This window comes from Brienomyrus brachyistius, chromosome 14 (genome assembly GCF_023856365.1).
Source record: "Brienomyrus brachyistius isolate T26 chromosome 14, BBRACH_0.4, whole genome shotgun sequence".
In the NCBI taxonomy this organism is placed as follows: Eukaryota; Metazoa; Chordata; class Actinopteri; order Osteoglossiformes; family Mormyridae; genus Brienomyrus; species Brienomyrus brachyistius.
The window spans coordinates 7063476-7084711 of NC_064546.1; the positions used below are offsets into that span (position 1 = coordinate 7063476).

At 39.5% G+C, this 21236-nt stretch overlaps 1 protein-coding gene across 1 annotated transcript; it reads left to right on the forward strand.

Annotated features, from left to right (window-relative positions):
- Positions 1-980: 980 nt before the first annotated feature.
- On the forward strand, positions 981-20097 carry cdin1 (CDAN1 interacting nuclease 1). The gene is made up of 11 exons (XM_048974183.1): positions 981-1287; positions 1675-1720; positions 3646-3710; positions 4138-4198; positions 6544-6616; positions 10054-10133; positions 11313-11362; positions 15192-15259; positions 16231-16296; positions 18782-18887; positions 19636-20097. Exons 1-11 carry the CDS (start codon positions 1187-1189, stop codon positions 19763-19765), a joined length of 846 nt encoding a protein of 281 aa, XP_048830140.1. The 5' UTR covers positions 981-1186; the 3' UTR covers positions 19766-20097.
- The last annotated feature ends 1139 nt before the right edge of the window (positions 20098-21236 follow it).

A 21236-nucleotide genomic window follows, 5' to 3' on the forward strand; every position in this document is an offset into this window, starting at 1 on the left:
CTCGACTATCATACAAATTTAATAACATAATAATAATAAAAAACATAATTCAAACCAATAAACAGCAGCAGCACGTGCTTTAACCAAGGTACGCCTAAAACATGTCTTTTTAATTGCAAAATCCAACTTAACAAATATATACGAGGGATCAACAGGAAAAGGTGACACGATGAACAAAATCTAAGTAAATAGAGATAACAAACACAAATCACCTGTAATAATTTTCTCTAATTCTAACTGAACGTTTAACTTTAACTAAAACGTCTGATGTTCCGTCAATCTTTAAATTGACGAGGAAGTTTCCAAAAAATGTCAACTCGGAACAAGGTAAAATTGTCACTCCGACTTAATGTGAAACTTGCCCAAAAGACAAAGCAATCTAACTGTATTATCAGCTATGTCACCAGTTGAACAAGACAGAAACGTGACCCTTTTCTCTGCTGTATCAATATACCACAAGAAGCAAAAATTTCCAATGAAATCTCCATCCACATTGACGTAAAGGCACACTTAATATAGAGATACTCCTCTTCACTACCACAAAAACAGCATAACGGAGAAAAATCTTACAAATTTACACATAAGTCAGAGCGGTAAAAGAATTTTGTATGTGGGTCTTTGTAAATCACAAAGTTGCTGCGTTCCGATCAGACTGGAGGAAAAAACATTGAGGGATTTTTTTTCTTCGATAAACAGAAACTGTTGGAGCAATACTCCTTATAAAAGTGTTTTTAAAATATGTCAACGAGGCAGGTAACCATAGCCGCTAATAATACCTAATTTAATTTTAAAATAAACATTGTTATAACCACATACACAAGTAGTGTACTGAATAAATATTGTAATCAATGCATTTTAATTATCTATCTGTATTTAATACATTCAAACGGCCTGCCAAGCACGTCCAGGACCAATCTGAGGTCTATATGAACCACGTGATGATCAAACATTTTCAACTTCCGTTGACGCAACGCTCCTCTCCGTCTGGTGTGGCCATAACTGGGAAACGCAAGCGCGAGAACTCGTCTAGTTCGCGCGAGAACTGTTACTGCTCAATTTCCAATCACGATCTAGAAAACGCATGCGCGAGAATAGTTGTCAACTTTTGAACTGCTGAGAAATGGTTTTGCTCGTGTTTTATGTTTAAAATCGTTTGTTTCCCTTTTAGAGACGCTGATTTCACACAATGAAACTCTCCCGGGCAGAGTATCGTGTAATAGCAAAATATACAGACCAACTTAAACCTACGCGTCAGTGTATGAAAATGCTTCAGGAAAGATTCCCCGGGTACCTTGCAAGTTCTCTTTTAAATTAAAGCTTTTATTTTATTTATTTAAATACTGGCCCATTATTGCTGGCCCAGATTAACTATATGGGTATTTTAATATTATCATCATGAATCGTCAGCTGTTGGTAAAATGTTCTACTTCTGTATTTACGAAACAGCATAGTTTGAAAATGTGTACATACAATTAACTATTTTGTAAATATATTTTCAACTCTACTGTGCAAGTTAATGGCTTGAAATTGCATTATAACCGCGATGTTAATGTTCTAGCCTAAAATAAGCGTTGGAAACCCCAAGTCGGTCAGTCGCTCGCTTTTTTTCGAAGTACCTTGCAGGATTTGTTTCTCTGTATTACATTCTAGTAATATCACCTATTCACCCCTCAGTTATTTGCCCTCCACCCTGCTGAGCATCTTCTCTCTGGAGTACCAGGTCAGTAATTTTGTCATGTCCAGGACCGTATTTAAAGATAAATGTCTTGATGAATTTGTAATTGAACTGGTGATTTTGATTCATAAGGAGTATTTTTCCACCATCTCAGACTATCAATCCATCCATTTTCCAAACCGCTTATCCTACTGGGTCGTGGGGAGTCCGGAGCCTATCCCGGAAGCAATGGGCACAAGGCAGGGAACAACCCAGGGAGGGGGGGGTCAGCCCATCGCAGGGCACACACACACCATTCAGTCACACATGCATTCCTACAGGATTTTAGCAAGTCCAATCAGCCTCAGCATGTTTTTGGACTGTGGGGGAAAACTGAAGTACCCGGAGGAAACTCCACGACGACATGGGGAGAACATGCAAACTCCACACATATGTAACCCAGGCGGAGACTCGAACCCGGGTCCCAGAGGTGTGAGGCAACAGTGCTAACCCCTACACCACCATGCCACCCCCATCTTAGACTAGGATCACAATTAATGCTAGATTTCTGTGAGGTATTGTCTTCCTTTAGATTTACCTAAAACTTATTATACTAAGCCTATCCGTCCATCCATATTCTGTAACCGCTTGGCCTCTTCAGGGTCACGGGGGTGGGGGGGCCTATCCCAGAGGCTACAGGCACAAAGCAGGGAACAATCTAGGATGGGGCTGCAACTCATTGCAGGACACGCGCACACACACACACACACACACACACACACACACACACACACACACACACACACACACACACACACACACACACACACACACACACACACTCCAGTCACACATACATGCATATCTACAGGCAATTTGATAACTCCAATTAACCTTAGTGTGTTTTTGGACTCTGAGGGGAAACCAGAGCGCCGAGAGGAAATCCCACGATAACACAGGGAGAACATCCACACACACAGAACCCTGGTGGAGACTTGTGCCCAGGTGCCAGAGGTGAGGCAACAGTGTGAATCACTGTGCCACCCAATTATGCTAAACCATCTTGGTAATAGTGTTTTAGTACGGCCATGTGTTGATTTTAAATACTTCGATATATCTCAATATCGCAGGTGCTTGATTGGCAGAGATGATGGTTAAAAAAGCACATTCCACTAAGCACCCTCACTGGCAATTCTTGCTTCAGTTCCATTCAGCCTCAGAGATTTTTTTGGGGGGGGACCTCTGAAGGACTACTATACAGCTGTTGGAATGTTTTAGTGTTCAGACTGGGTCATTTTCCTAAATTTCATTTTCTGGCAGTGCGCGGCTGATATAAGAATCTATCTCTTTGTTTGGAACCCTCCAGTTGCCTTTCTTTTTTTACAGCTACTTCAGTACCTGATGAAACTGTTACACCCTGAAACATTTGGCGTGTATCATGATGTACCATGTTCCTTTTTTTTCCAAGACAGAACATTTTACATTGAAGCCAAAAAGTTCAACTTTAAATGTTTTGCATTAAATGTGAGAAAACCTCGTTGTGAACTTCTTTGAGAAGTTTTCTTGTCTGCATTTTCCTGGAGAGTCCTGGTATGAGTGGAGTATTCAATCTTTTTACCATATGTCATATAGTCATATGGACATTGTTTTATGAATGTTGTAGTATATGAATGTACATATAATGTAGTATTTTTATAGCCTTTTCTTACCCTCTCCTGATTTGTTCTGTTATGCAACACTAATTTGAAGATCTTCTGAAAGTTGCGATGCATCTCTGAGTATTTGAGATACTTGACCATGCAAAGTAGGAAAAGCCCCCCCTTTCTATAAATTTAATAATGTCTGTGATTGGTGGGCTAGTATGTATACTACGTTTATTTTTTATTATTGTTAATGACCATGTTAGCATTAGGCTTGCATATTAATGTTGTTACTTATAATTTGTGTATAAAAAAAACAAAGTCATTAAGGTAAATGGTTTCTTGTTTTAGAAGAGAATTAAAAGAACCATTTCAAAACACCACACCCCAGAGGCTTTTGAGGACTACTATCAAAGGTATTCATTTTCTGTTTTCATTGGCAAGTTGATGGTATTTATCAATTTACATGCTATCTTCCACCTACTAATATTCTGGTATTATTATTTGCTAATAAGACAATATGTATATTTTAACCTATAATTTTTGTAGTTGTAATTTTAAAAGGATGGAAAAGTAGTTTTACATTAAAGGATTTAACTAGTTTTTTACTTTTTGGGAACTGTGTGAGGTGATGCCAGTGATGCCTAGTAAAATGAAAGGTTTGAGCAACTGTTTAATTTTGGACGAAAAGCTACAATTAAAACAGCATTTCTGGTTTAAAATATCTATCATTTGTCAGCTCCACATCCTATAAGTTTTGCCAGGTTAATGTTCCGCTAGCTTTTTGTATTGTCTTAATACACAGTTATTAAATTGATGTTGTTTTGTTTTTTTTTTTTTAAGTTACATGCACCAAATGAAGATGTGTCGTTCATCCCAAGTCCTGTTCAGTTTGGCTAATAAGGTAATTTTTCTGTTTTCACATATTGGCAGCAAATTTTGGAGTTCGATGTTTCAAAGCATCTTCCAGCCTCTACATAAATTCCCTGAAAATAAACTTCTGCCTAGTAATTTAAGGCATTAATCCACTTATGCCACAGTTACCACACATATTATTTACATGTTTATATTAGAAGATATTATTTTCACATTTATGAACTGAAAACACATTTATTATTAAGACTGTTGTTTTGGTTTGGGTGGGATTAAGGTACTGAGGCATACCGCAGTATTTTCTTTCTCTGAAACTGAATCTCACCCCCATACATGCTCAATTTAACAAGATTTCAGAATACCATATATCGTGGTGTAATGTCAAGACAGTTTAAAAATTAGATGCTGCCCAAGCTTACTATTATGAAACATTTTGCTTTTATACAACGCAAGCCACTGTCATTAATTCAAACGTAGTATGTTGCTTATAACAAGTTAGTCGTAGTTTGGAAATTGTCTGCTGTTATTCCCAGAGGCTAGTCTTTACAAAGTTGTAAGCAAAATATGTATTGACTTGGAATTCAGGAATAGTTTTATTAATTTGGCTTTATATACTTCAATGTGTTCTGCTGCAATATGGGTGAACCAGACTTAGGTTAAACAGGTAATATGTGTAGTACTTTCTTTGGTAATGTCAGAAATAAAGATGATGATTGCACATTCATTTGCTGCACATTGATTCACCTGGCTGGCACTATTTGTTGGGTTATAGGAAAGTCAACATCCTTCAAATTTGAGACTCAACAGTGTTGTAGTATAAGCACATTTAATATATTATGAAGTTACAAATATTTAAATAAATCTATTGTTTAGGTTAAGCCACCAGCAGAATTTTCGCCATTAATTATTTTTGTAGCTTGTTTTCAGTCTGATATGTATCACAACTTAGTTTTCTTATCACTTGTATGCTGATGACGTTGTTATGTTTGTTTTTCATACCACACCAGCTTGAAAGCTTGTCCACCCTAGTTGACTGCTTATCACGGATAAAAGAGGGGCTCTCTAATTATTACCTCTATTTAAAATCCAGTTAAACTGAAACCACGATTATAGCTTCTTTTGAATTTTACCCAAAAATTAGTCAAGTGATTGCCTCGTTTTGTACAACTGCCAAGTCCAGTGTTTAAAGTCTCATGTTCTTGTTGCTGTAATTTAAGTTACATTTCCTAATTGCGGCCTATTGTTTCATTGGCTGAACAGGCAAAAATTGTTCATGTATTTGTTTCATTGTGTTTAGATTATTGAAATGCCTTGTTTACTGGCTTAGATAAATCATTTGTTTTACGTTTATGACCAGTACAAAAATGGAGTGGCCAGGTTAAACGTGTTCTAGTAAGCTGTTGTGATCGGTCGGGGAATCAGGATACGGCAGACCGAAATCCAAAACAAAAGGGCTTTATTCGGGCAAGCAGACAGACAAGGGAGCACATGGTCGACACCGTCAATGACAGATCTAACAAGACAGACTTAAACGCGGACTTAAATACAGGACATATCATCAGAATGCACACAGGACAGCTGGTACGTTGGCATGTGGGCGTGGCAGATGACAGGGTTGGACGGAGGGACATGACATAAGCACGCTCATATTACCTTAATTTTATATTCTTGATACTGACTCTCATGGATTTTAGGATTCATTCTAAAATTCTGGTAGTTAGATGTAGAGCACTAAATGATCAAGCTCCAGTCTATTTATATAGGCTTCTTCTCAAACATACTGTTTCTTGTGCTCTTCGATCTCAGGCTTATAATTTGTTAGTTGTTCCCAACACAAGATTAGGGGAGATACAGCCTTTCAATCTGTAGTTCTGTGGCTTTGGAATAACCTCCCACTACAACTACATTTGGCAAACTCCATGGATACGTTTAAAAAAATTTTAACTTCCTTGTTAAATCAGTCTTTTGTTTAGATTTGTATTGATACTAACTATATTATTATATAAATTATATTATATCTGTGTTATCAATTATTTTAATGTGTCAATGTTTCTTGTTTACTCCTTAATTTATTCTGTTGTACAGCACATTGTGACGACATGTCTGCGAAAGTTTCATATAAACATTAAGAGGGGTGTGACAAGGCTATCTGGATAAATAAACCTTACTTGCTTACAACTGATGAATATGTATTTTATATATGATGCACTGTATTGTAAGGAGAGCGTTTTTTGACAAACATCATCCCATTTACTTTATTTAGCTACATAAGGGGTCTCCTGCGGATGTCTTACTGTGTACTTGTTGAAGGGTTGCTTTAACATTTTATATAACATTCTAGGAATTACTGCATCAAATGTTTTCATTTTGATACAGGTGGATTTATCCCCATCACTCATGGCACGCATAATTCTGGAAAGATTCCTTCAAGAACAAGACGACACCCCATGTAAGTTGTTTTCTTATTTTATCTTTACCATTTAGATTTATGCTATAGCATACAATCTATAAAATTATACCTTTCATTTAAGAAAGATATGAAAGCAACTTGAAGCAAGCATCTTCTGGAAGTCATGAAAAGGAGACTTTTGCCAAATAATCATATATTTTATTTTATTGTATTCCCTGGAACATTTGGTTTGGGGACAATAGTAGGTTACATTGTGAGGTTCAAAAAAAACTCCAGGTCTTGATATCGATTGGTGTGTTGTTCATATGAAATGTTGTTCATATTTTAAATGAGAAAAAAGTATTAAAAATTATATTAAAATAATATAAATGACATTTAAGATATTGACATTAAGACCTGCACAGAGAATTGTAGGTAACCACCTAACTGCACATTCCACTTACATGCAAATTGGCATGTAAATGGAAAGCGCAATAAACTAATTGATGTTGTTTCATACTTATATGCCACAACTAGGACTATCAGCTTTTGAGTAAAAACACATTTATTGACTTTCACATTTCCAGGTGATCTATCCAGTCTTTCAAGAAATTTTTGAGGTTGGAGGGTGTCGAAGGAATAAGGATTAGATGGGGGAGAGGGGTGTGACAAGGCTATCTGGAGAATACATTGTCATCATTTCAACAATATAAGAATACAATATGAAAATTGTATTTGCTTCAGCAATTCATGAATTACATTTTCTTTGCCCTTAAAAATTAGTATAATATTGTTTTTATGCTGGGTTAGTTGGCAGGGTTCCCACGCATCCTGGAAAACCTGAAAATTTGGAGGGTGTTTCCACTGAACTGGAATGTTTCCAGTCATTGAAATGACCTGGAAACTGATTGAAATGGCCAAAGGTCCTGGAATTAATCTTTCTTGTCCTGGAATTTTATTTCTGTTTTCGCTTTTTAATTTTTCTGTTTGAAACAGCTCGCTGTTCATAAGTCTAGATATGATGACAGCTGAGCTAGGTTGTGGCCTCTGCTGCGCAATGTCTCCACCTACTGAGACATGTATAGGCAATGGGTTGTATTAAGTTACATGCGTAATATGTCACAATTTGTGTGTAGCGGCCATTTTACCAGGGAATGTCGGAGATGTCCGTCACACAGATGCATTAAGTTTTGTATTTCTTTTCATTGTTACAGTTTCATATAAACAAAATGTATAGCAAGTGCTCAGGACCATGAAAAGCTGTATTTTGTTCAGGCAAATGGGACTGAGGCATTTCTTCGTATCATTTGAAGGAAGTAACACAGTTAACCATAAGGTGTAAATGCAGGTACAATGAGGCACCATAACGCTTTTTTAAATGATCCTAATGCATGAATTGCTAGCTTTGTCTTACAGTAGGGTGCCGAACATAAACTCAAAGAAACTGTTATTTAGATATACACTAAAAAAATACAAATGGGACCAGCGACTGCAACGCAGATGATATGCAATGTCAAGTTCACCAGTCGGTTCTCCCTTTTTGCATGAGCTCAGTGCCTATAAAAACTCCCACGATTAGATGATGGAAACAAGCTAGTCGGATTTATTGCTAATGAAGGTTTCCATAAAAACTACAAGATACCACTGCCTGAGCATGTCTTTTTAAATGAACTTAATTTAGAATGCCACTAGCCTTAGGAGGCTAGCGAGTTAATTTGCAAGTTCAAGAGCACATTACTGCTATTTGCTAATCGTCCTATACTGACATTCAGTCAGCAATATCTGTCTATTTTACTGCATACTAATAGGCAATTTGCGCCGATCACCAAAGCAGCAGCTTTCCTTGGAATAATGCGAAGGGTGGCAATAGGCTGTATTTAAAAGTCTGTAAGCCTAGCGATGAACGTTTTTAAAATGGTATTTAAAATACACAGAATACAATCTGTGGAAACGAATACGCATTTTAATGCATTTAACTGAAGTACTGCCTATTCTCAGAACACAGAATGTGCCACTTCTTGACAGTATCATCGTTCAAGTTTTTTCAATCGATGGATCTTAGCCAAGTTTTCTGTAGCCTTTCTGGCAGCTCTTCGGTCTCTTTGCCTTTATTTGCATGATCCGAAGGTTTACAGAAGAAACTTAGACTCCGGTTTTCTTGCTGCTGTTGTCACTCGCACCCTGGTAAAATGGCCGTCGTCTCGTTTTCATTTATGCGTACCTTGGACAATGGCGTCAGCTTAATACGACCCATTATATTTGAGTTTTTAAAATGGATGTGTTTAGCTTCTTTTCCCACAAAGATAAGTTCTTTATTATATTATTTGTCATTGATTTATGCAAATTCTACAGCTGCTGTATTCCCAGTAAAGCTACCAGTTGAAAGTTAACTGACTTTCTGTTTCGTCACGTGCCAATTGTTGCATATATTACTGTTATAAGCATCATACAAATGATGTAGGCAATAAATTGGCTTTATACAGTTTTGTTTAATACAAACATTGTACATAAATTTATTTCATACAAACAATGAGATAAAATGTTATATGCAAGTAACTTTTACTGAAATTAGGTCACTATCATAGCCTGTTTCATGGTGTCATCAACAGCTCTATACTACACATTATGGAATTGCTCAGTATTTGCCAGTGTTTGGATAGTTTTCGGGCGGCATGGTAATGCAGTGGTTAGCACTGTTGCCTCACACCTCTGGGTCCCAGGTTCAAGTCTCCGCCTGGGTCACATGTGTGCGGAGTTTGCATGTTCTTCCCATGTTGTCGTGGGGTTTCTTCCGGGTACTCTGGTTTCCCCCTACAGTCCAAAGACATGCTGAGGCTAATTGGAGTTGTTAAATTGCCCATAGGTGTGCATGTGTGAGTGACTGGTGTGTGAGTGTGCCCTGCGATGGGCTGGCCCCCCATCCTGGGTTGTTCCCTGCCTTGTGCCCATTGCTTCCGGGATAGGCTTCGGACCCCCCCCCCCCCAACCCAGTAGGATAAGCAGTATGGAAAATTGATGGATGGATGGATAGTTTTCCACAATCCAAGAGGCATTTATTTCTTTAAAAGAGTTTTGCAGTTTAAAACAGTGTGTAACAAAAAGAGGTCAAACAAGCCCATTATACATCAATGCATTAATTGGTGTTGCTTTTATGTAATTTAGCATATCGGTGACACTAAGTCCCTGCATAATCAAAGAGAAATTAAAATGGTGTTAAGCCTGCGACTGAAGTGTATGACAGAATGACCAGATCCTGTCATGAATTTCCAGAAAAAGCTCCTGGAAATGTCCTGGACAATGAGTGGGAACCCTGGTTTGCTGCAGTTCATTGGCACACACTTTACTAAACAAATGTAGTGGATGATAGTTTGTTAAATCAATACTGTCAGGCTTGCATTTCTTTGTATTGTTATTTGTAATAGTTTATCATTGCAATGCATTTACAAATAATATATACACGGTAAAAAAAAAAAAACTTACTTTCTGTACATTATCAGTTTCTAAACAGGTTTTAAACAGTATGCTGCGGGATCCATCTTCGATTCCAGACCACAGTCTTGCTGATAATGTTTACCAGGTATTAATTTACTTATGGCATTTATTCTACCTGTCATTTAGCCTAATTCTTAATACCACCCAATGGTACTTTATTTATGAATGGCATGTGTGTTATATATCTAGAATATATATATAATTGTGTGCACAATTATTAAGCAAATTGTATTCCTCAGGATTTTTTTGTTGTTGAAAAAATACAAATAGTGATCTCAAACCTGAATGTGTGACAAAGGATAAATACGTTTTGTTTTTTCTGTGTGTGGAATTATTAGGCTTGTATTATTGTGCAGAATTATTAGACTGAATTATAAATATAACTCGCTTGTTTATTCTTAGTTTTTAGTATAAGTGTAACAAAAAATGTACATTGTTGGCATTTCAAAAATATTCAGCGACCAATCTTCCAGAAATTTGCATTAGGTTTGGGAGCTAATTTTCAGTCCATCTTCAACTCCAAAGGGGGGTCCAGCTTATCCTTAATGATAACAGCTCATAGCAGTACCCCTCCTCCATCTTGCTGACAACCTCGAACTTGTCTCATGTCCATTAATGATACAGTCACGGGTCCATCCATGTGGTTCATCAAGAGTCACTACTATTTCAGCTATCCATAAAACCTTTGGAAAATCTGTCGTCAAGTATTTCTTGGTCTAGTCTTGACAGTTCAGCTTGTGAATCATATTCAGTGGGGGTCATGTTTCAGCCCTGTTTGCCTTGACCATGTCCCTGAGTACTTCACCCCCAGTCTGGACACTCTAGGTAGGTTGCAGTTTTGCAGTATGGTGGCACTGGAGGATCATGGGCCATTGGTACCTAAATGTTTAATTCTTCTCAATTTCAAAGGTGTTGCATCTTTCTAGAAGGCATTTTACAATTTTTGTCAGTGTCTAATCCCTTTTTTTGACCCATTTTACCTGAGGTAATGAAGCTGCCTAATAATTATGCACATTTTAATAAAAGGTATTAAACACTTTAGGCCATACTCTCCCTTATTAAATAAATGCATACCACTTGTAATTTATTAATTCCAAAAACATTCAAGTTAATATAGTTTAGAGTGCATAGAAATAAGGTCAGAATACTCACTTGGATAATTATACATCTGAGTATACTTGCATTTATATTTTGTTTTTCCTGTTGGCACAGAAATGAAGATGATGTAATTGTGATATTCCCTTGTGAAATGTTTCCATTTCAGTGCACTATAAATGACTGCTGTTATGGCCCATGGGTGGACTCTATCAAACAGTATCCTTTAACACCATGAATGGATGAGTAATGAATTGAGATGCAGCTTACTTCATTTGATTTAAGTCTTGCTTATTTTTCTTTTTGTCTACCCCATCTTGCCCTCCATGAGACACATACAGGTGAGAGCAAGCTTCTGGATAAGCCAGCACCAGGGCACCTGGAGCTGAGGGCTAGGGACCTTACTGAATTGTCCAACAGACATGTGACTATTCTGCTGAGTCCAGGGTTTGATCACAAGCACAGAGGCTTAATGCACTGCACCATACACTAGGTTTAAGTGGGAAATATTTTATGTACTAGGATATTATTTATTACAAATACAAATTAGCATCGGTGTACTGGAATTAATGGTCGTGATGCAATTGCTGTCAGTGGCCAATTCTCATCAAGTTTCTCATCTAAACTTTGTACAAGTTGGAGACATCTGGTAATGCATCGTATTGCATGAAATGCCCCGTCATTTCAATAGGGATGAATCATATTCATCCATCCATATATCCATCCATTATCTGCCACTTATCTGACATTGGGTCAAGCAGGGATGCACAAACCTCCCTCTCACCAGAGACCTCCTCCAGGTCCAACAGGGATATATCAAGGTGTTCCCAGGCCAGCTAAGAAATTTATTCTCTCTCTGGCATACACTAGGTCTGCACCAAGGTGGAAACGCCTCCATCAGGCAGACATCCAGGAGGCATCTTTGATAGATGCCCAAACCACCTCAACTGACTCCTTTCAATGTGGAGGAGCAGAGATTCCACTTTGAGATTATCTGGAATGTCTGAGCTCCTTACCTTATCTCTAAGGCCCAGACACAATGCAAAGGAAACTCATTTCTGCCACTTGTATCTGTGATCTGATTCCATACATAAGAGTAGGAATGTAGATTGACCAGTAAGTGGATAGCTTTGTCTTCTAGCACTGCTCTTTCTTTACCATGACAGGGAATGATACAATGTTCTCTGTCATGGATATCACATCATCTGAAAACGCAAGGATGCGTTCCTGAGGTCATTGAACAGGATACCTTCCACCCCTACACTTAGAAAGTTCTCAGTAGAATCAGTGACAAAGGGCAGCCCTGGCTAAGTCCCCCCACACCCCGCAACGAATCTGACTTACTGCTAGCAATGCAAACCAAACTCTTGCTCTGGTTATACAGGGACCAGATAGCCTGTAACACCGGACCCCACACTCCCAAAGCACCACCACAGGACTCCCATGAGGCACGATTGTATGCTTAGTCCACAAAGCACATGTAGACTGATTGGGCAAACTGTCATGAACCCTCCAGTATCCTTGTAAGGGTGAAGAGCTGGTCCAACGTTCCGTGACTAGGATGAAATCCATGTTTTTCCTCCTAGAATCGAGGGTTGACTAATGGGCGGGCTCTCCAGTGCAAGACATAGTGTGGTCTCCCTGAAAAGTTAGAACTGGGCCCGTTTCTTAAAGATTGGGACCAGCATCCTAGTCTGCTAATCCAAAAGGACTGTCCCTAACCTACATGGAATGCTGAATAGGAGTATCAGCCAAGACACCCCAGCAGCATCAAGAGCTTTCATGAACTCAGGGTGGACTTCATCCACCCCAGAACCTTACCACAAAGAGTTTTTTGACTACTACAGTGATCTCAGCACTAGAGATAGCTGAATCCTTTTCTGAATCTTCCAGCTCTGCTTCCTCCAAGGAAGGCCCTATCAGTGGAATTCAGGAGGTCCTTGAAATACTTCTTCCACCGCCTTACTGTATCCTCAGTTGAGGTCAACAGTTCACCACCCCTGCTGTAAACAGCATGGGTAAAACCCTGCTTCCCCCTTATGAGTTGCCTGACAGTTTGTCAGAATCTTTTTGAGGCTGATCAAAAGTCGTTTTCCTTCGCCTCACCAAATTCCTCCCATACCAGAGTTTCTGCTTCAGTAACTGCTTAAACCACTTTCCACATGGCTGGCCGGTACCTGTCCACTGCGTCAGGAGTCCTACATGCTAACCAAGCTCTGAAGGCCGCCTCCTTCAGCCTGACATCTGCCTTTTTCCGCTGGTGTTCACCATCGGGTTCAGGGATTGCCACCATGACAGGCACCAACAACCATATGGCCACAGCTCCACTCAGCTGCTTCAACAATGCAATCTCAAAATATGGCTCATTCAGGCTCGATATCCCCTGATTCCCTCCAGGCACAAGAGAAGTTCTGCCGGAGGTGTGAGTTGAAAATCACCGGGAGGGACCTCTGTCAGATGCTCCCAGCACACCCTCACTATGCGTTTGGGTCTCCCTGGTCTTTCAGGCATCTTCCCCCACCATCGGATCCGATCCAACTCGCTAGTTGGCAGTGAGTTGACAGCTTAGGTCTTCTTTCACCCGGGTGTCCAAAACATGCGGACGCAAATCTGAAAATACAATTATAAAATCAATCATCGATCTGCGACCTAGCATGCTCTGGTGCCAGGTGTACCCTTGTGGTCGAACATGGTGTTAGGATCAGACTGTGGTTAGCACTGAAGTCCAATTCTGAATAGCAACTGCGGTAACATAACATTTCTCATTTGCAGTTGCTTCATATGTATTTTTAATGTATCAGATGTGTATCGCATTAGCCTCAGTGATGGACATGCATATGTCTATTATTTATGTATTCACCATCAGGTCACCTGATATTGTGTAACTTGTATTGAAGTATATTCCAAAGAGCTAAAACATGACCACCCACATTTGCAATATTATGAATAATGATGATTTTCTTAGAACAGCTGCACTAATCAAGATTTGGAGTATATCTCTGAACTGGCAAATCTTGTGGGGTGCTGCTCAGTGATGGTGAGTACCTACTGATAGTAATCAGTGGAGGAAAAAACCATGACTGTTGGGCACCCACGGCTTATTGATTCTTTGGGGGCAATGGAGGCAGTCCTGTCTGGTATGAAGCAGCAAGACTACTGTGGCACAACTGACAGAAAATTTTAATGCTATGCATGGAATGACTGTATCACAACACAATATACATTGCACCCTGTTGCATATGGGGCTGTATAGTCACTGACCAAATAAACATACCCCTCCCATTACCCCTGCGACACTGCACATACTGTTTAGGAATGGTTTGTGGTACGTAATAAAGATCTCAAGGTTGCTGCCAAATTCCTCAGATCCAAATACTATCCAGTATCTCTGGGATGTGCCAGTTCCACCTGTTAACTTAAAGATTTAAAGGATCTGATGCTGACATCTTGGTGCCTTGACATCTAAGCCTAGGTAGTTTACCGCTGTTTTTCCGGCACACGGAGGACCAGCAGGTGCTTGTGATGATTTGGCTTTTTGGTGTAAAGAGGGTAAAGATGACTAAAGACCTTTCTTCCTGTGCCCTCCTTTATCTGCATGAATAGATGGCATTAAGTGTCTGTCTACGCTAATTTGCTTTATCTACGCTTTATGATTTATTATGTTCTTCTTATTACCCTTTCCTTTTCACTATCAACTTGCATTTAGTAAATTTTCTTCTGACAGTTCATCTTGGAATTACTTGAATTTATTTGCTTATTTTCTTTAAAAAGGAGAATGTTTATTACTGGACTTCATTCATCTTCTGATTAATGTAAAAGTCCCCTTAATCTGTTAGAGTAACTTCCTATTTCATAGTACAAATGGCAGCCCCTTTGTTAATGTAGTGTATTATAGAAGTTTCCAAACTTACCTACAGTGAGAGCTACTTTTACAAAGAAAAAAATCAGTGGGACTTTGTATTTGATATCAAATTGTACAAGTGTGTTGGCTCACGGGCAACGTGTTGGCAACCACTGCTGTGGAGCTTTCCTTAATGTGTACCTGTAGTGCCATTGGCCACGAACATGAGATGCTGCTTCATGATAAGCTGAGAGAGAAAAACCTGTCCTTTTTGGGTAAGCCAGAACTTGAAAGAGTAAATTTATTTTTAATTTTTTATTAAATGCAAAAAAGGCATGTTAAATGGCTATTTCTATTATTTAGAACAGTGTTCCCCAACCTTTTTGCCACCACGGACCGGTTTTATTTCATTAACATTTCCACATATCAGGGGGGAGAGGAGGGCGTGTTAGATGTGCAGAGACGTGTAACGGTCCCCAACCTTTTTTGCGCCATGAACCAATTTAATGGTAAATAATATTTTCACAGACCGGTATGGAAACAACTAAAAACAAAGTGCGTAAAAATACAACTCACCATCCCACTGAATTAGTGGGAGCCCTGAGCTTGTTTCCCTCTTATGAGCCGGGTTGAGGGAGCGGAGACATATAACAAAGATAATGAGGTGCGCAATATTTAACTACAGTAAAATTCCATTATAATGCACTTCAATGGACCTGGCAAAACAGTCCGTTATATTCAAAGTCTGTTATATCCAGAGTTGCTGTATGCCCACAACTACAGGACACCATTTACTCATGCCACACCCCAGCAGACACACTTGTGGCATAGATTATTATATTGTACATGAAGTAATCCAACTTTACCTGACGGATGCGTGACTGTTAATAATCCTGACTACGAATCTGCGCTGGATATCACCGGCATGCCACGCTCCTTGTAGGCAGAGCCTGCATGTCCGTTATAGCCGAGCAGAACTACAGCTAGTGTTTTCCTTTGCTAAACCATGTTTCGCACATTGTTAGTTGAACATGGTTGAAATTTTAGCTAAAGGTCAGAAATGGAATTTGTGTTATGAGTGGAGGATAGGTGTTTGAGTATGAACATGGTCAAGATCATGCCTGCTGTGCTACTGCTCTTATCAATTTAGCTACAGTAAACTGTATGTTAGCAGAACTGGGAAGAGCAAATGTACCATATTAAAAATTTTTGTCCTCGCTGAGTTTCCAAAAATGTTTTCCCTCAGATGAAAACCAGCTTCGAGCCAAAGGCTATGACAAGACACCTGATATCATTTTGGAGGTCCCTATAGGTAGGTCGTCAATGTTTGAATACCCTGCTGAAGGCATTAATACATACTTCTCCTGACTGAAAAATAGAATGGATGTTTGTATGTATGTGTATACATATATGTATGCACACACACACAACTGCACACATGTAGTCATTGAGAAAAGTCTTGTAACGTAAGGGCATAGTAACTTAAAAAGGCATATAACTTTATGTCAATCAATTGTTACAACAAATGGATCAATTTAATGCCAAGGGCTTTCACATCAATAACTGGGTGCAAAATGAAACCGTCAAAAAGTGTCCTGATGTTCACAGTTTGTTAAAGTCCATAACGCCTGTTTTTGCAAGGACAAAAGTCTTGTCATGTCTTTTAATGATTCAACCAATCACAGATTTGAGGTTCACCAAATCTGCTGCTGAGGTGGCAGATATCATTAATGTATCCAGACATGAAGTGGAGAGGATAAAAAAAAAAAGATATGAAGAAACTGGTGATGTTCATGACAAGCCCAAAAGGACCGTTTGTTGCTTCGACAGTCCAGGGCCAACCCTTTTTCAACTGAACAGTTTCTCGAATTCTCACACACAGTGGTCTCCATGGCTGAATTAATGCTCAGAAACCAGCATTAATGAGAACACAACAAAAAAACATGTTGAATTTCCCAAGGCCCACAGCTTGCAGCAAGGATGGACAGTGGCAAAGTGGCAGAAGGTTGATTTTTCTGACGAATCATCCATTGAACTGCATACCAAATGCTGCAAATACTGCAGGACATCTGTTGGAATCCTTATCCCAGCTGCTTTGCATTCAGCTACAAACCATCCAGATCTCACTGGATGTCACAGCTCAATGAAGCCATCAGGACCACATCATCTGCAATAAGCAAAGAATCGATCCTGGACACCCTCTACCCCTTGATTTGATCCATAAAAATTATGAACAGAATCAGTGACAAAGGGCAGCCAAAACTAAATATAAATATGTCATTAAAATTGTGACGCCCGGCCCGTCCGCTCCTCGTGTGTGCCACGTCCCCTAATTACCCACGTGTGATTTCCTGATCGTGCCCAGTCGTGTCTTGTTTCCTGCTGCCTTGTTCCATGTATTTATGTTCCTGATTTGTACTAACCCGTTGTCTGTCATTGATGTTAGTCGGCGTTTCATGTCTTCTGCTCCCAGTTTGTTGAATAAACCCCCAGTTTACCCCGAATTCCGCCTGTCCACCTGCTTCCTGCCCGTTCGCCTCGCACGATCGCCGCTCTGCCCGCGATCGCTGCCGTCTCCCGTGACAAAAATAAAGTAATATAAAATAAAACCATGCTGAAAACGAACTAAAACTAAACTGGATTTTAAATGAATATTAAGAGTGAATTACACTAAAAAAGAAAACAAAAAAACAATTATTGTAACATTGGTTTGCAGCCACAAATTTTAAAGCTGTCCACTTTTTCCACTGGATCTACTCTGATCAGTTACGTTGTGTGTTCTCTTTTAGAAATCTTTCTGAATTCTGATTAATTAAATTGTCTTTTTGATGTTTTATTTGATGTTAATTTTACTGCACCAGATTTTGTACCTCCCTGTAGGCTGTATCACCATTGTGATCAGGTCAATAGCTGTGGTGTCTTCCCCAAAGTTGATGATGGTGGGGGCCATAGAGGAGGGGGCTGAGCATGCATCTCTATGGTGCCCCTGCACTCAGGGTCAGAATGGAGTGGGAGTGCTTTTCTTCCCTGACAGGTGGTTGTTCGGGAACTCTGTCTTCTAGTTGCATATGTTTTTGTTTAGGCCTAGACTGAGGAGTTTAGTGGCCATCATCATGTTGTAGTTTGTAAAGTGATACAGATTCTCTGTTTGCATGTTTGCCTGATATATACACTGATATAAAAGAAGGAAGGCAAAATTCTCTGGATATGTGTCATAACCGGCCTCTAAGCATGTGGCACGCTGAAACAAAATTTCAGGACGCAAAAAACCAAACAAGATCACACAAAAGAAATGGCATATGCGAGATACATCATACACACTGTCTGTCTTCTCACCAGTATTTAGACATACAAGAAACGAGTCGCCTGTTTCAGAAAAGCATTTTTCCCTTCTCGGTAGGCCCTGGCCAGGGCTGACCGCGTGGGTTCTCGATCAAGAACCTCGGTATATTTTCTCTGCAAATCTGCTCATATGTCCCAACTGACCAAAACTGCAAATATTATGAATTTTAAGTAATAACAAGTGAGTGATATAAGTAGGAAAACATATGTGGTATAATTCAGCCAGGGAAAAGTTGGACCAAAACGCTACAAGGTACCAAAGCACTTGGCTTCTTGCAGGAATCCACAGTAGCTCCTGAGCTTTCACTTTGATAGTCCCATGGAGAACACACTGGGCTCTGAGCTTCTGAGCTCAGTTATAAGACAACAGTCAATTTAGTGCATTTTACTTGTTTAAAATGGAAGTTTGTTTGAAATGTGTCTAACAGGTGCTTTGACTGTTTCTGAACTTGCAGCTGTTGAGGGTCGGATAGTTCACTGGATTGAGAGCAAAGCTTCTTTTGGGGATGATCACAGCCACCAGAACTACCTGAATGAGCAGTTCTGGAGTTATTGGAACAGGTACGATGTCATCAAAATGAAGACAGTTAGAGGAACTATTGTGGTCCAGTTTTATTACATAATAATACTCATTATTCCAGTAGTGTATCACTCCACAAATATGACAGATGTTTGACTTCTATGGTGCCTTTCTCCTTGAAATACTTTCACAATGAATTGTTTCTAAAAATGTAATCATTGGTTATCTGGCTTTTAATTAAGGCATAACAGTTCCACGCCTATGTTTTTCATTGGAAACAGTTTGCAGCTACTCAGGGTGTGCGATCCACCACCGACATTTGTTAGCACAACTACTCAAAAAGTATTTGATGGATCTTTTTCAAACTTTGCAGACATGGATAAATAACTTGGACTGATCAAATTGTGAGAGAAATCACAAAGCCAATATATGAAATTGTTTTAATATGGTTTATCAGTGTGTGACTTTGCATTTGGTCTGCTGACTAGTTTGTTCTGTCAGGCATTTAATACTGCCTGCTGCATTTTAAGATACATTGTAAAAAAAAAAAAAAAAAAAAAAAAAATACAATGTCATACCATCCAGACATGATACCATAACAGTTTGTACCCAAATCTAGTATGATGACCTTTCGTTCTTATGATGCTCCCACATAGGTGTAGCCTGACTTATATTAAAAATTTTTGTGTTGGTTTGATTTGTAACAGTGTCCACAACTACCAACTTCCAAATTAATGTCTAATACTAGTTCCTAGAAAGTAGTATTTGATTTTACTCTGTCTTCCTCAGATTTGGTCCAGGATTGGTTATCTACTGGCATGGCTTTATTGAAGAGCTAGACTGCCATCGAGACAGAGGCATCATGCTGAAGGACGGCTTCCCCTCTGACATTGTGACTTTGAGCTACAGGACTGGCTGAGGCCTGAGTGCAGAGGAAAGGCGTCTGCAAGGTTTCCCTTTCCTTTGATGAAGTAGTAGCCAGTACCTTTTCTGGTCTGTCCCAGGGTTAGGCCAGCATTTTTAATATGGAAGCACATACTTTGTTTCTGCTTAATACACATCTACTCAAAAATATAATTATCAGACTGACCTGTTTCTCTTGATAACTGACATTTTATAGTTGCATTGTAAGTATTTTTATGGGGTACATTTCTTGTGTTAATAGTTGGAGGCTTTAACATTAGCAGGTCAACGCTTCAACTTTCATGCCCCTTTAATGAAAATGACAAAATAAACAGAACAATTGTGCAAGATTTTATCTTTTGTTCAGGAGTGAGGGAAGAAGGGAGTGGGAGATCGATAGATGGATTGGTGCAGCGTTGTCAATAAGGCTGGCACTGTTCTGTTCTTTTGGGGAAAGAGGGAGCTGAACTGGAAGGCAAAGCTTTCAGTTTACCGGTCGAGCTTCATTCCTGCCCTCACCTATGGTAATGAGCATTGGGTAGTGACTGAAAAAATGAGATTCTGAATACAAGCGGCAAAAATGAGTTTCCTCCAATAGGTGTCTGGGCTCAGCCTTAGAGAGAGGGTGAGGAGTCTGGGCATTCAGGAGGGACTCAAAGTAGAGCGGCAGCTCCTCTGCATCAAAAGGAGCCAGTTGAGGTGGTTCGGGCATCTATCTAGGATGCCTCCTGGACAGCTCCCTCGGTAGATGTTTTTGGCATGTCCAACCAGGAGGAGGCCCTGGGAAAGAACCAGGACATGCTGGAGAGATTATATATCTCAGCTGGCCTGAGAATGCCTTGATATTTCCCCGGTGGAGCTGGAGGTGGTGGCTGGTGAGAGGGAGGTCTGGGCATCCCTGCTTAGACTGCTACCCACAGAACCTGACCCTGTATAAGCAGTAGAAAATGGATTGGCTGGATGGATGCGTTGTACAATAAATTAAGTGAGGTTACTCTAATTTGCTTTCATAAGTAACATGCAACATTCAATAATGTTGTGAAAGTGCCATATCATTGGACTCAGTTTCCCCTTTTCATCTGCTGTGATCCAGATCAGGTTAATATTTATCAAAATGTGTAAAGTGATGGAGTTTGTAGTGGGGCTTATAGTGAAGCTGTTGGGCTGAAGGAGGCCTTCAGGACAGTGACATGAGTATTTATAGAGAGTTGAAAAGTATTGACAGGCCAGAAGAGCTGCGGCATTGGCAGTTGTACAAGGTTTGGGCATGTCCAACCGGGAGGAGTCCCCTGGGCAGAACCAGGATATGTTGGAGAGATTATATATTTCAGCTGCACATCTACACAGTATGGAAAAATATGGAATTTTGATTTTGGTGTTTATGCCTATATTTAACTAGTGTCTTAGAATAATTCCTAGGAATCATGCTAAAAGTTTGTCTAAGATAAGAATTTGTCCTATCTCAGAGTTGGATGATGACATTTTGT

Bases quoted from the DNA above. Each gene is read 5' to 3' on its own strand.
- cdin1 (XM_048974183.1), top strand. From the start codon at position 1,187: ATGAAACTCTCCCGGGCAGAGTATCGTGTAATAGCAAAATATACAGAC. The intron at 1,721-3,645 runs GTCAGTAATTTT...TTCTTGTTTTAG, and splicing joins TCTTCTCTCTGGAGTACCAG to AAGAGAATTAAAAGAACCAT. The intron at 15,260-16,230 runs GTAAGCCAGAAC...GTTTTCCCTCAG, and splicing joins GAAAAACCTGTCCTTTTTGG to ATGAAAACCAGCTTCGAGCC.